Genomic DNA, 16,161 nt, shown 5'->3' with positions numbered 1-16,161 from the left:
TTATAGGATATCTTCATCCTGGGGATGAAGAACTGATTTCTTCAGTCGCAACAGGATCCAGTTGAGTGGAGAGGTCTCTTCCCTTTAAGGTGTTTGCCTGACGTCAATATTAAACCAGGAGAGCAGGGATAAATGTCAATGTGTCCCATAGGAACTTCAAGGTCCCTCTATTCTGCATGAAATCTGGGGATTCAGAGGTGAGGTACACAGATGCCATGATTATTCTGTGGCGCTTTGTCTGGTATACCTGTTTTCATCCCTCAGGTACTCAAAAACTCAAGAGAACGGGGTCACTCCATTGACGTAGAAACAGAATGGCTGCTCAGAACATGATACTCCCTTAATTTTTTTTTGTCCAGATCTTTTGGTAAACCATCTTCCTCTGCCAATTACTACTATGTATGAAAAGCTTACATCCAGTGGTTTGAAGGTAAGAGTTTTCACATTTCCTGCTTTAGTCTTTTCCATAGATGGTTTTGACAAGAGCCTATGGCTCTTCTCTGAAACTACAGGTTTCGGCGCTCTCAATATACTTTCAGCACAGGTTGGCGGTAATGAAGGATATCCAGACTTTTCTACAAGGGTTTCTTTATGCCCAGCCACCCCTTTTTTTTTTTTTTCCTGATTCCCCTCCCCCCTTCTGATATCTATTTCTGATAGGGCAGTGCTTCACACTAAACACTCTTGTGCTGAAGGCCATATTCCCTCTTCATTTGAATCAGGAGATTGTCATTCCGGCATTTTATCCTGGATCTCAGACTTTGGGCGCGTTGTTGCATCTACTGGTTGATTCAAGTCTTTCTGTACTTTGTCGACCTAAAAGTTTCCGTTCAGAAGACTAATGACATTTTCATCCTGTATGATGACCACAAGCATGGTTGGCCAACATCTAAGCAATTGCTCGCTGGTATACATTCACCATTGGTCAAGCGGTCAGTGCGGTTTAGTTTGAAAGCTCTTTCCACCAATGCTGTTGTTGCTTCGCGGGCTGCAAGTCATGGTTCTTCAGCCGAACAGTTGTCAACATTACATGGCTTTGTGTGTCAGGATGCTAGCTTTGGGTGCAAGGTGTTACATGCAGCTATTCCAGAGCAATCCCTAGTTTAGGGGCAGCTTTAGTATTTCCCCAATGTGTCGCAGTGTCTCTTGTCTACAGAGTCGCTGATTTACTTCTAAGTGGAACCTGACACTCTGATAATCTAAATGCCCTTTGTTGGCAGTGTTCCCCTGACAGCAAGCATTTCTCACCTTGGAGTGTTTTCTCTACTCTGATGGACATATAAATAGATGTATATGTATTTGTGTGTGTATGTAGCATTTAAGGGGACCTCTATACTTTATAATAAAAATATAAAGTCTTGGCACATGGAGCTTTATTTCTGTTTAATCTACTCACAACTCTGTGCTTGGTATTCAGATTCTCAGGTGAATTGATTGAAGGTGTTTAGCAGACAAACTGACCTAGCACTTAAATTACTCAGTAAAACGAAGATTTTATCAGCGCTGTTAGATATTTACTATGGTAAATGATAATGCAGTGTAAAGTCGGTAAAATGTATAAAAATAGCTAAAAGTGATAAACAGAATTCTATAATAGATTTTTTTCAATTGATTTTCAAAGTATATCCTGTTTTCATGTTACTTTCACTGCTTCCATTTTTAATTTTTTTTGTGTTTACCTTGGCACCTATTTCATATCCCTGATATAGTCTATTGTTTTTACTATGTAGTTTAAGAGCTGTCCTATTTTTGGATAACACTACCACTATTTCATATTCAGAGTGCTATACAGTCATTTTTGACACTAATGCAGTCAATATTTAATTTGTTTATTCAACTATAGCAAATTATACGCCTGATACACCTTGTATTGCATTGAAGTGGCTTAGTTTAGTTTGTCAACTCTATTGTAAACCATATAGGGTTGAGCCCCTGGAATCGGTTTCCCCTTCAAAGAATGCATGTTGGAATCCTACTGAGAATCATGTACATCATCTGGAAGACCATAGGCTGTTTTCTGACCTTGTCTTGATATAATAAAATGCAATGCAAATGGCTTTACTTTCACCTTACATTATTATATGTATTTGTTTGGACCACCCGTTCTTTAATTTACCATTAAATATTACTTTTATAATTTAAAGTTAGGCAGAATAGAAGAATGCTGGTTCCAGTCGCTTAAAACAGTGGTTTCCCATATGTCCTGTTTCTCTTATTAATCTTATAAATATTATTGTGCTGCTGTAACACCTGCAAGGAATGACAGATGCACACAGATGTCATACCTTGTTCACAACTGGTCCACCTACCATCCACACGGACCCACCAAAAAACTGCTTCCCACACCACCGTAGTCAGGGGATTAAATCAGATGGGTTACTGGAAGGCAGGGGTTCGGTTGGAGGCAACTACAGAGAGTAGAGCTACTTAACTCTACCCAAATTGCTGATTATTCGTTTTGCTCTTGGCTATGGATTTTCGGGACAGGGAAGAATCCCGCCCAATTACCCTACGCACTGGTGTGCGGGTGAGGGTCCTACCAAGAGAGAGATGAAACCGGAAAACGGTTGCCTCCTTGATAGCTGTCTGCATGCTTCTGCTTGTAACCTAGAAACTGGCACACACGACTCGCAACCACCCCACAGACCTAGCTCCCTGCTAAAATGTGCCTCCCACACTAGTGTCAATTCTAACAATATCCGCAAAACAAAGCATTGCACTGATCCTACCAACAACTGTGATCGGCCGCTGCGCAATTCTAACGCTGCTACTAGTATTACTGGGTGTAGTGCACTGCTGTAACTCGCCCCACAATTTCAAGGCACAAATCGCAAAATGCATACTTTACCGGATACCAACAGCCTACCTTTAATTGGGGCCTGACTTCTGGATCTTCTAGGAAAGTACTGTATAGTGTTGTAAACTGTGTACCCATTTATTACCTGCCAGCAACCACCACACAAATGGTCACATCTTACCTCAAGGGGGAAGAGACCAGGCACGGTCTCACTTAGGGAATTAATACTTATAGGTAATGGCTTAATGCCCCTTTGCCCACAGGGCTATAGCCTGACTGTGCCCAAAGGCCTATAGCAGGCTTGGCTAACCTCGTGACACTCCAGGTGTTGTGAAGCTACAAGTCCCAGCATACCCTTCCAGCAATAAGCTGCTATATATAGGCAAAGCATGCTGGGGCTTGTAGTTTCACAACACGTGGAGTGCCACAGATTAGCCATGCCTGGCCTATAGCACTATGAATTATGCGGCCACGAGCCCAGACTTGATTACTTGTGCCCTAATGCTGCCAGGCCTTGTGCCCACTGATGCTCCCTGAGCGTAATGCCTGAAATACACCCCAGGCCTTGAGCCTGACCTATCTAGCAGGAATTCCACTTACCTGCTCCATGCTGGAAACCGCCCTTCCTCCTGGGTCTTTTCCAGGCCCTCTATCCAGCGGCGCATCCTCTCCGGTTTGGCGCGTGGGGGACTTCTGTCTTTTTGGCATGGGCGCTCCTAGCCCTGCCGTCTTCTGTTTTTTCTTGGGCCGCCGTTCTGGACATCCCTCGACATTGTGGATTTAAGTGTATTTAATGTAGTAGTTCTCTTGTACTAGACACAGTGTTTGTTGGTGTGACTTTAACATTTAAACTGAGCTATACAATGGCATGCTTGTTGATATGAATACACAATTATTTGTTCTGCTTTATAGAAAACCATGTAATATGCCTTTTCAAACTCCTGCTTCAAAAGAAAATGACATTTTTGTTTTGTGATACAGAATATAAACTTGGAAAAGAAAATTATTGCACAATGTTATTTCAAAATTCTTGTGACTGTGTGAAAATGTTAATTTAGTATTTCAAATGTTTAGTCTCTGTGTTATATACATTACTTACTGCCTTTTTTTATTTTTAGTGTTATCATCAAAGTTTTTGGCACTCCATGGTCTATGTGCAACAGGTACCAACACCACCACATGTTGAGCCCTACCAAGGCTTTCAAGAACCTGTTCCTATAGTTGATCAATCCGTGCCTACAGTGTACAATGATAGCAGACCTGTGACACTGGAAGCAGGAGGTAGGTAAAGCTAATGCTTTGTTCCTGGTAAATGTTAGACTCTTGAACATTCTATGTACATCTAAATTTGGTAAGGTAAATGTTTTTCTGCCTTCAAACTACCTACATTTATTGGCTTTCACATGCCACTTAAGCATACTTGTTCATTATTCTGGAATATTATGATGCTCTTGTGTTCGAAGGATTGCATCGAAGAATAACTGCTGGTTTAAAATAAAGGCCCTGGTAGAGACTGAGCACACCAGAAAGATAAGGCAATGTACTTTGTATAAGCCAATAAATTCTTTGTCCGCGGACAATTCCATTTAGGATATCGTATTGAAAAAGTGGGGAATACACTGGGAAAATCGTAGCATATTGAATCGCTATAATGACACAATTTTTAATGTGTGAATATTCATATATGGTGTTTTGCTTTTATTTCAGGCCCATTTTCAAATGTGGATTGTATGCCGCCCCCTCCTGGACCAGTGTATTACCCCTTTGTACCAGATCCATATAACCAGCCTCCTTTACCTGGCTTTGACTCGTGTGTGTCTGTTGTGCCTACATATCATTATGTAGGACCATGGCATACTGTGAGCCCCCCTTACAGCAGTTCACCTCGGATACATAATACAGTAAATCCCAGCCACATTCACCAAGTAAACTACATAGCAACACCACCTCCATCTGCTCATTTTGTGCCCCAGACGATATGAGAGGAGAAGCAGATGAATCCTCGGTATGTTGGAGCAAAATTACTCTTGAAGGGTTTCTTTTTCTGTCATGGGTATAAAATAGTGAGTGTTAGAAGTGGATGAAACAGTCCAAAATAAGTTCTGAAAGAGCTGCAGAGTCTGATGCAAGCTTACTACAATGAAACTCAATCCTTGTGCTCTAGCCCTACAATGTAACCTAATCCCTCGTGCTCCAGCCCTGTTGCTTTAAATTTTGACACAAGTAGTTTTTGAAGCTGAGCTGTGGGGCTGTTTTTGAGAATATCCTAGCAGAGACCAGCCAGTAAGTCCAGGGAAAACAAAAGCTTGCAATGAGCCAGACATGGCACACCAAGTCCTCCATAACTGTTCAGTAGGTATTACAATTTTTGGCACCCTTGACCCTCTAGAGATGTGGAAACTCTGTTTGAGATTGATGGTACACTTGGACACATGACAGACTGAGGTAAATGTGTTGGATCACACAACATTGATTCCACTTTCATGTAAAAAATGTGTGATGTGGCTTGATAAAAATACCTTGACCATTGGACATTGACGACGTGATCAGACACTTGTCGCATCATGCAAGAAAGCTGATACATCTTTAGGTTGAGTAAATGGTGTATTGATAGCTATGACTTGTTTACAGATCAGATGCGCGCAGAGTAACTTTGCAGTATGACTAAGATGTTCTAAGCAGGTTGAATTTTGTCACATTGCTGGAAAGCAATTTAATTACTTGTGTTGAAGATGTCAATCACTTTGACATGACAAGGCGATTGTGTGTAAATAAGATTGAAATAGTACAGTGACATAAAAGGACAAACACTTGGCACTGCCCCATATCTATATGATGTAGATCATGAATAATATAGCAGAAAGTCTCAGCAGCGGGATCGTTCCACCATAATATTTCATATGTCCGTGAGTTTGTACCACAATTAATAGGTCTGGAAACCGGTCTTGAACAGAAGTTCAGCAAACAGTCGCCACCATAGCAGATTATTAACCATAAATCATAAAAAAAAAATGCACTAAAGCCTATGGGTGCGCCATATGACGGACGAACATGGCTTGGACTATTGAAATATGGGGCCTGGAACACTGTTCTCTTCATGGTGGAAGAAAAGTCTCCACTGTTCCAGTGCAGTTTTTAAACCTTTTTATTTTGTAAGTGTATTTTTTATGGTTAAATAATCTAACTGATCACAAAGGTTTATTATATCATTGAAGGCCCTCTCCATTGTACAATTGTTCAGGGGTTGTCCTATTAATATAATAAGTTGGAGTGTTTTTGTAACTTTGCTGCCCTTCAGTCAGTCTTCTCCCACTCATATGACTTGTAAGGACATGTAGCTGGCAGGTAAGGCTATCTTATAATTTTACAGCTTATAAAATTAGGGCAAGAACAATAGCAGCATTCTCACACCCATGTCCATTTTCTTTATTTTTTGCAAGTATAATACAAGTGACATTATTGTATCGTCAGTAAAAATGGGTAAATAGATATTATTAGTGATAGCTAAGAGTACAATGATTTTAAATTTTGTATAACATTCTTTTTCTTTCTTCCAGGCTCTGCTGTGTTCTTGGTATCATAATGTGGCTGAATCTTTTGCTAAGAACAGAATAATTGTTCCTTATTTACACAGATTTACATTGGCACTGAACTTGGGTGGTGAGGACTGGGGGTAGAAGAGTTGCAAATTACAATTTTGTCTTTATTGAAGAACAATACACATTGTGTGCTGGACTGACAGTTATCTAGCTGTTAAACCTGTTGCTGAAGAATTCTCTGTATTTGCAGATGGGTTTCTAAGCATCATGCTCTAGTGGACCTGCTAAACATGCTACCTACTGACCCATTTTACCTCACCGTTTTTTGTTTTAATCAATGTGTGGCACTTCGTAGAGATCACCAGTTACATCACAGGATTACTTCCACACACAATTTTTTGCTCATGATACAAAAAGTACTGTTGGACCATAAACATTGTAATTGCAATAGCTAAACTGGATCTGGTTGTTTTGGGGGGGGTTTTTTTGTTTTTTTCATTAACCTGTCCATTTACGCCTTTATAGTACCGAAGCAGTATTACTCTACCTGGTTGTTTTTTTTGGGGGTTTTTGTTTGTTTTTTTCGCATATTGTTTTGGGTATATTTGGGTATTTGTGTTGTTTGTATGTCACATTAGCACAATAGGTGATTTAACATTTTTGTTCTTTCACGATCACTATAAATAAATGAGAGCATGAAAACATGTTGAAATCCTTGAATTAAGACATTGCGTACCATCTGATTCTATTTGTATCACCATTACATTACACAAGTCTTCTGCAAAAAGACCAGAACTTATACTCAAACAAGACATAGAGATATCCATACTGAAGCAAGGAGGATTATTTAAAAGCAAAAAATAAAAAGCTTATTCACCAATACACTGGAATATTTTACCAACCAGCGATTTTTTTGATCATGGAAGTAGGAACTGTACCAATTAATGCCTAACTATTATAAATATTCACACACATGCATACTTTGCAAATGCAGACAATTTTAAAATATTATCATACTAGAAGAGTCCCAACTAAAAATATATTTAGGTATATGGTTCTTTAAAAGAGCAAGAATTGTTAACATCGAACATGCATGACAAAAAGTGGTTTTGTACAAATGTCTATGTACATAAAAATCAAAAGTTCCAGAGTATGGTAAGCTTTTATTATACAAGGTTAATGCAACAAATGATCTTATATCTTTTGTCAGCAGGGAAGGATGAGTGGTATCCTTTGAGCATAGCCGGATTAAGGGGAGGGCACGGGGCACGTGCCCCGGGCCCCCCTCTCTCCGAGGGCGGCCCGCCGCCGCGCGCATAACCTCTACTGATTTTTTTTTTTTTTTTTTTTGCTATTCTTTCCTTAATGGCGGCAGCGGAGGGGGGCCCTCGGAGAGAGGGGGAGGGTTGCGGTCGGGTTCGGGGCTCCCTGCGTTGGTGGGGGGAGCAGGATAGTGGAAAAAAAAATATATAGAAACTACTCACCTCATCGCAGCGCCGGCGTCCCTCCTCTTTCCTCTCTGCACTGTTAACACTGAATGACAGGCGTGATGTCATCAAGTCACGCCTGTCATTCAGTGAGGAGCAGCGCGGAGAGGACCAGGAAAGAAACAGGAAGACAAGAGAAGAAAGAAGCTACAAGAAAGGTAAGTAAAAAAAAGAAATAACAAAGAAAGGGACACTATGTAGGAAAAAGGCATGTTCAAAAGTCATCCCACGCCGGAATGCATAAACTGCTAATGTGTGCATATGAGAACTTCACAATGCCATCTCTAAAATATGCCTGGTAGCCAGGTGGGGACAATGAAGGAGATGTCAATGGAGAATGCACTTGGATTCCTGGAATGAGCCATTCTCCATGGCAATGGGTACACAGAAAATGAGAAAAGCGCTTGCTGTCAGAATAAGAAACACAAATATACACAGGATTAAAATGTGGAGACCCATAGATAAATTCTTGAAGTTTCAATAAAACACGTAAATATATTTGCGTATATACAATTATCCAATATAATTGAAAACCATACTGTATGAGCTGATAACTAGAGCTGCTCGGCCTCGGTTTTCAGAAAATTGAGCCCACCCGAACATAGCCGATCTGAGTGCGGAGTCGACACTGTAATTTTGCTCGCCCTCGTATCTTGCGACTTTTTAATTCTATAAATAGCGCCCTCCACAGAGATCCGGTGCCATTTCACAGAGCGACAAAGAAGGGGTAGCAGGGATGTGGGCAGTCTCCAGTGCAGTTGGGCAGCGTCCTAGCTAGAACAGAAAGAGGAGGGGGTCTCCAGTGACATTGTACATAGATATAGCTCACATAGAAACAGGAGAGGTGTCGGTGTTCGGTGCTGAAAGTCAAATATTAGGCATGGCAGTGTTTTTAAAAGTCTCCAGTGACATTCTACTGTACCATAGCTCCTACAGAAACAGGAGGGGTGGTAATGTCCTTGACACTCTCCAGTCACATTGTTCTTGTCATTCTCCAGTCTCCGTGCCATTGGTCACATAGAAACGGGGGTAACAGTGTTCTTGTCACATTGTTCTTGTCACTCTCCAGTCTCCGTCGTGATGATACTAATCTCTCTATGTCATGTGCTAAAGCCTATGCTCAAGTGCATAGTGATTTTAAGTCGGAAATAATGTAAAAAAAAACACCTCTCTAATAAGGGTGAACGTTTACTGTAGAAAAACATAAAATTGGCAACATGCCATTCTACCCAAATTATTAACAAGCATACCAGCATCAGCTATTTCCTCTCAGCTAGAACCCAGCACCTGCAACCTACACTGTCAACACCCTCACACAATACTGAGTCATCCTCGCTGGAATCCACCATTTCAAAAGTCTCTGTACTTTAATATAATTGCCGGTAATGGGCTTCCTTGTGGAATTTGTAGTTCATTTAATGATGGACCTGTCATGATTTTTAGCCAATTCTTTTAGATCAGGCCAATCAAAATGTTGTGCTGACTCATCTGCATCACACTTGGGTATCTTGGGAAAGCTAAGTTTTTGCTAGCAGCAGTTTGCAAAGAAACTGAGGGAGGAGACGTCGTTGTGTCATGTACCACTTGAGCTGTCAGATTGTTGACCAGAAGCTCATTGCATCTCTTGAGATCTGGGTGAGTTGCAATGAAAGAGAAGACATAGCTCTTGAACAGTTGCCAAAATGTAGTGACCTGATTTCAGGAAGTTGATAACTCTCAGATCCTGGCAAAGTGAATAAAGTACTTGATCTACATGTCCTACATAGTTATTGGAATTGCTTAGTTTCATCTCATCCTTCAATTTCTCCAGCTGCTTTTTCAAAAATCTAATTAGGGGAATCACTTGACTCAAGCTAGCAGTGTCTGAAATCACTTCACAGGTGAATAGTTAGAGTGGTTACAGCACCTTGCACAACACGGAAAGTATTCTCCACTGCGCTGGACTAAAGTACATTCCCCCTCAAATTTGATTCTTCTTGCAGCAGCTGCAATCTCCTACATGCTGTTGCAGAATGCTGAAAATGACCCAAATTATTTTGGGGACACATAACATCTCCTGCATGTCACGGTCGGGTTTTAAAAATTGCAGTAGCTGCAAGAACAATTTATTTTGCCCTGCCACCAACTGAAGCAAGAGATGGTAAGGTGGAATTCCACACTTTATATGCTTGTGAGGATGGAGGAACAACGAAAAGTCATTCATACTTAATTCACAAGCCATGACATTGGGAAAGGAGGGGAAATGTATTTTAGTTCAGCGCAGTGCACAATACTTTTCGTGTTGTGCAAGGTGCTGAAACGTTTCGAAGTAGTCGCCTGTGAAGTGAGTTCGGTCACTGCTCTGCTCGCTTGAGCAAAGTGATTCCCTTAATTAGACTTGGAAAAGAACCTTTGAAAATTGAAGGAGGAGATGAAACAAAGAAATTACGCTAAGTGTGTCGGACTTGTAGATAAAGTACTTTAATCGCTTCGCCAGGATCAAAGAGTTGAAATCTGATCACTACATTTTGGCAACTGTGCTTGTTCCTTGGTTTTTTTCTTGTGTAATTATTTTTTATACCGAAGGCAGTATAGACTAAAAGGTACAAAAACATGGATATCAAGAGCCAAACCGCCAATAAATGTAAACATTACAGCGAAATAAACAATCAAAAATACAATCTGTTATGAGAGAATAAAGAAGACAAACGAGGTAGAGGAACGGGGGCAAGCACCGACTGGAAGGGGGGGTGGGGGGAAGATTAGAGGAAAAGGAATATGGCTTCCAGGGAAAATGAGGAGAGAAAACGGAGGCAGAGAGAATTAACTCAGACTGCTGCTGGTTGGATGGGGAAGAACAGAGCTGGTCAGGGAAGCATGTTTTCCTGAACCATGAAAGTCAAGCCACAGACACCAAGTTGCTTAACAATCAGTGAATTTATCTGTTGCTGATCGGGGGGAGGGAGACCTCCTACTAGTTGGTATCACTGCTTTTGCCGCTGAAATGAGATATTTTAAGATAGATTTTTTGAAGCGAGATATTGGGTTATTAGTCTTATTAAGGAACTGCATCCCCAGTATTTCAGCAGATAACTCTATTGACCTGAGTCCAAAAGGGACGGAGAACTATGCAGTCCCACCAAATATGTATGGGAGTACCTGGTGCATTATGGCATCTCCAACAGAAATCAGACACTCCCCGATAAAATCTAGCTAGTTGGGCTGGGCACCTATTCCATCTCGAGAGGATTTTATAGCGGGTCTTAACAACTGAGACGCTGACAGAGCATGCATGAGTGGTCTCAAAAATTGCTGGCCAATCTACCTCCTGGACCCCGCCTCCCAAGTTAAGCTCCCAGGCCGTAGTAAATTTGGGCAAGGAGCCAAACAGGGCTTCTACTAGGCGTTTATAGATATTGGATAGTAGATGAAGAGGGCAACTTGAGGCCAAGCACATTAATTCAAAAACCTGTGTCCGTGTGGAAAAGCCCCACTGATAAGAAATGCTTAATTTGGAAATATCACCAGACCTCGGAGTGCGGAAGTTCCCATTTGGCTTGAATTTCACTGAAGGAGAACACGCCCGATGAACTGGTCAGCTGGCCAACACGTGTGATCCCCGCCTGCACCCGTGTCTTGAATCTGCTAACTTGTAAGCCTGGATGGAATAATCGATTATCAAATAGGGGAGACATAGGTGAGATGGGAGAGGAGACATAGGGGGATGTTCGGAGTCTGGACCACTTTGAAATAGTGGGCTCAATGGTGGGATGTCAGATAGCAGGTAATTTGTTCAGGCAGGGAGTGTACTGGGGCAAAGATGGGAGGAGTGAACCCTCAATAGTAGTCGCTGCTTCTTACAGTTAGGATTTGTCCAATCAAGGATCCTCCCTAGCATGACAGCATTTTGGTAAGAAGGGAAGTGGGGAAGCTGAAGTTGCCCCCAAGTGTCTGCGCCTATATAGGACATCATGTTTAAAATGGGGCCTCTCCCCACCCCCACACGAAGTCCCTCAACAGTGTTTGTAGGTCATTGAACCATTTGTCGGGAATGCAAATAGGTAACGTTTGTAGGAGGTAAAGAACACGAGGGAGGATATTCATCTTAACTATGTTAATTCGTCCCATCCAAGAAAAAGCCCTGCTCTGCCACTCTCTCAGGTCAGTACGTAATCTAACTGTAAGGGGGCTTGGTCCTAGGTTTAAGAGCTATGTCTTCTCTTTATTTCCAATTCACCCAGATCCCAAGAGATGCAATGAGCTCCTGGTGAGCAAGTTGACAGCTGAAGTGCTACCTGACACGATAGCATCCCCTCCTTCAGTTTGCTACTGCTGCTAAGAAAAAACTAAGCTTTTCTAAGAGACCCAAGGAAGATGCAAATGATTCAGCAGAACATTTAGACATCCGGTCTCGGCTAAAAGAATTGCCCAAAAACCATGGCACCTTTGCCGTAATGCCAACTGATCCTACTATCAACATCCAAAGATTGGTGGAGGATTATTTTAATGACCGCATAGAAATAGACACGTCAGACAGTCCCGTTACCTACTGGGAAAAAAGGCAATTTGGAGGCCCATGTACAAACTAAGGATGAGCGGGCTCGGATTTCTCTAATCCGAGCCCACCCGAACAGTGCTCGGATCCCGTCGGATCCGCTCTGTTCGGGTATTTCCGGCGCCCAAAAAAATGAAACTGAGGCTCTGACGTCCGAGTCTTGCGTCGGATCTCGCGAGACTCGAATTGCATAAATTCCCCGCTCGCGCCCGGCATCTTCAGTCGGTCTCAGATCATTGAAGAGGGAGGTTATAGGTTTAGTGGTGCTCCTTCCTGTGTCCTGTCACTCTGTCCTGCTTAATATCCAGTGGTTACTTGGTCCTGTGCTCTGTCCTGCTGATCAGTCCAGTGGTTATTTTTTCCAGTGCTCTGTCCTGCTGAGTGCAGTGGTGCTTTTGTCCTGTGCTCTGTCCTGCTGAATCCAGTGGTGCTGTGTCCTGTGCTCTGTCCTGCTGAGTCCAATGGTGCTGCCTGTGTCCTGTGCTCTGTTCTGCTAAGGGCATTGTCATTTATAACTTATTCAAAAGTTATAAAAAATGTAAAAAAAAATGATAAAAAACTTATACAAAAATAATTAAAAAAAATTATAAAAAAAGATAAAAAAATGAGTTAAAAAATACTAGGTACTGCTATTTAAAAGTCAAACTACGTTCACTGCTGCTGCTGTACCAAAAAATAATAGGTACTGCTATTTACTATTTATTTATTTATATACTGTTCATTATTTCTGTAGTTCCAAAAAATAGGAACTGCCAGTTCTATTACTACGGTCATTGTTTGTGTAGTTCCAAAAAAATAGGAACTGCCAGTTCTATTACTACGGTCATTGTTTGTGTAGTTCCAAAAAATAGGAACTGCCAGTTCTATTACTACGGTCATTGTTTGTGTAGTTCCAAAAAATAGGAACTGCCAGTTCTATTACTACGGTCATTGTTTGTGTAGTTCCAAAAAATAGGAACTGCCAGTTCTATTTTCTACGTTCATTCTTTCTGTAGTTCCAAAAAATAGGAACTGCCAGTTCTATTACTACGTTCATTTTTTCTGTAGTACCAAAAAATAGGAACTGCCAGTTCTATTACTACGGTCATTCTTTCTGTAGTACCAAAAAATAGGAACTGCCAGTTCTATTACTACGGTCATTGTTTGTGTAGTTCCCAAAAAATAGGAACTGCCAGTTATATTACTACATTCATTGTTTCTGTAGTTCCAAAAAAGGGGAACTGCCATTTCTATTACTACGTTCTTTGTTTCTGTAGTTTCAAAAAAGGGGAACTGCCATTTTTTAATACTATGTTCTTTGTTTTTATCTGTGCAGTGGAATTCAGAACTGTTGAGGGTGATATATTGTGGCCCCAGTACCAAATTGGGTACCGGGGCCACTCCACTACGCAGTCCAGATAGATGCGTATCAACTACATTCAGTGTTGGGGCCAAATCCAAAATGAATGAAAATGACCTGTCATCGTCAAAAACAAGAAGTATTGACGCGCTCGAACTACACCCTGTATATGCTGCAGAGGATGTAGGAGCAGGCAGCTGTGCAGTGGAATTCAGACCAGATGAGGGTGATATATTGTGGCCCCGGTACCAAATTGGGTACCGGGGCCACTCCACTACGCAGTCCAGAAAGCTACCTCGGTGCAACGTTTTGGACTAAAAAGAATATTGTGAGAAGTGAGGTGTTCAGAATAGACTGGAAATTAGTGGAAATGATTGTTATTGAATGTTATTGAGGTTAATAATAGCGTAGGAGTGTAAAAAAAAACAAAAAATGGATTTTAGCGCTTTTTATGCTTTTTTAAAAATAAATCCGAACCAAAACCTTTCGTCAGGTGTTTTGGCAAAACAAATCAGAACCCAAAACCTCAAGCTAATCAGAACACAAAACACAAAACACTAAAAGTGCCCGGTGCACACCCCTAGTACAAACTCGCTTTGCAATACCTGAGCTGCCCACCCTCTAATGTGTACTTGGAAAGAGTTTTCAGCACGGCCGAGAACCTCATTGGCGATTGGCGTAGGAGGCTACTTCCTAAAATTGAGGAAAGATGATGTTCATCAAAATTAACTACAAATTCCATGAGGAAGGCCTTTACTGGCATTTAGATCAAAGTACAGAGACTTATGTAGTGGTGGATTCCAGCAGGGATGGTTTAGTATTGTGTGAGAATGATGACAGTGTAGATTGCAGGTGCTGTGATCTAGTTGAGAGAAGGAAGCTAGCTGATGCTGGAATGCTTATTAATTAATATTTGGGTAAAATGGTATGTTGGCAATTTTATGTCTTTGTACAGTAAAGTTTCATCTTTATTAAAGATGTGCCTTTTCTTTAAAAAGGTTAAAGCTTTTTTTTGCATTTTTGTTATTGACATTTATGTTACATAGACTTCTGTAATGGTGGTTTCCTGCCGGGTTAAATTAATATTGTGTTAGGATGATGTACACACTGATGAGGGTGAGGATGAGGCTGAAGATGATGACAACAACATCTTGCCACTGTTCATTGACAGCACTGTTACCTTAGCTGCCTTAAGCTATTTGTTACCTTGTTTTATGGGGGCCCAAACAAACCAAGCACTTCAGCCACAAAAGTGTCACTCCTTGTTGCTGAAGTGCTTTGCTTGTGTGCATGTCTTTTTTAAGATCCATTATACGGGTGGGCAGTGGCGGATCCAGGGGGGGGGGGGGGTGCGATCGCCCCGATCGCCCCCCCCTAGCAGACACTTGCTGCCGACGGCTGCACAGTATGTGCAGGTCCGTCCAGCCGTGACAGGCAGGGACAGTGTGCTGCCCGGCTGCTCTGATTGTGTTTTAAAACGGACGGACCTGCACATAGTATGCAGCCGTCGGCAGCCTAAGATGTTAGAAAGGGGCGGGGCCTAAATCGCCCCCCCTAAATTGCCCCAGGTACACCAGTTTTCTAGATCCGCCCCTGCGGGTGGGTGGCAGGATCCCAAGGACAATTCCATTTTGCACCACTTTTCCTTTCAGCTACCGCTGTGTGCCATTGTTGCCTACATGTGCAATAAGTGAGAAAGTTTGTTTTCAATTATCCTTTCAATTGCTTCTCTCTCATCGGTGTGAACACATACTTTGTTTTTCACTGGGTTCACTATCTCCAACTTTGTTATAGGAGTGCTCTGGGTGACAGCGATCTCCTCGTCTTCATCTTCCAAATATTTGTCTGCAGGGGCCGGTGACACACCCATTTGTTTTCTCAGATCTCTTAGCTGTTCCTTAAACTGGACATATTTATCTTCCTTCCTCAGAGCCTTCTCTGTATTATCCTTCTGAAGCGTAGTGTATCTCTCATGTAAAAGCTCTCTTAAATCCGGGATTTCATCCGGTGGGTCACGTTTTAATTTAAGTACGGTCTCCTCAACTGCATCTATATATTGGTTTAAATCTCTGTTCAATGCAGTGTAATCCATCATGATGGATTGCATGCTGCTCACATGTTCCATGCCACAGTCTTTCTGAAGCAGATGTAAAGCCACTCCAGTTGTAATATCAATTCCTGTGTCTATATAAGTTTGGCAGTTCTTCAGGGATGAGAGGGAGGTATCCAGAGAGGAGAAGGAGATTAAAGATGCAGCACGAGCAGACATGGTTTAATAATTTAACGTTTATTGACAGCACTGTTGGGCTTAAGGCAGTTAAGCTATTGGTAGCTTGTTTTGGGTGTCCCTAACATACCAAGCACTTAGCCAAAAAAGTTGCACTCCTTGTCGCTGGAGTGCTTGGTTTGTTAAAATGTACATGTCATTTTCAATATCTTACATAAGAGTGAGTGGGAGGGCCCAA

The 16,161-nt window shown here is 41.7% G+C and overlaps 1 protein-coding gene across 1 annotated transcript in view; it reads left to right on the top strand.

Annotated features, from left to right (window-relative positions):
* The window catches only part of ALG13 (ALG13 UDP-N-acetylglucosaminyltransferase subunit), a 94,092-nt gene extending 87,032 nt beyond the window's left edge, over nt 1-7,060 (top strand). Inside the window, exons 29-31 of the mRNA XM_075186268.1 lie at nt 3,916-4,078; nt 4,505-4,802; nt 6,355-7,060. Of these exons, the coding sequence (XP_075042369.1) occupies nt 3,916-4,078; nt 4,505-4,779 (438 nt within the window). The 3' untranslated portion in view covers nt 4,780-4,802; nt 6,355-7,060. The remainder of the gene's footprint in view (nt 1-3,915; nt 4,079-4,504; nt 4,803-6,354) is intronic.
* The last annotated feature ends 9,101 nt before the right edge of the window (nt 7,061-16,161 follow it).

Source organism: Mixophyes fleayi, chromosome 9 (assembly GCF_038048845.1).
Source record: "Mixophyes fleayi isolate aMixFle1 chromosome 9, aMixFle1.hap1, whole genome shotgun sequence".
Lineage (NCBI taxonomy): Eukaryota > Metazoa > Chordata > Amphibia > Anura > Limnodynastidae > Mixophyes > Mixophyes fleayi.
Note: the sequence above shows the minus strand (reverse complement) of the source record. Positions and strands in the feature narration are given on the sequence as shown.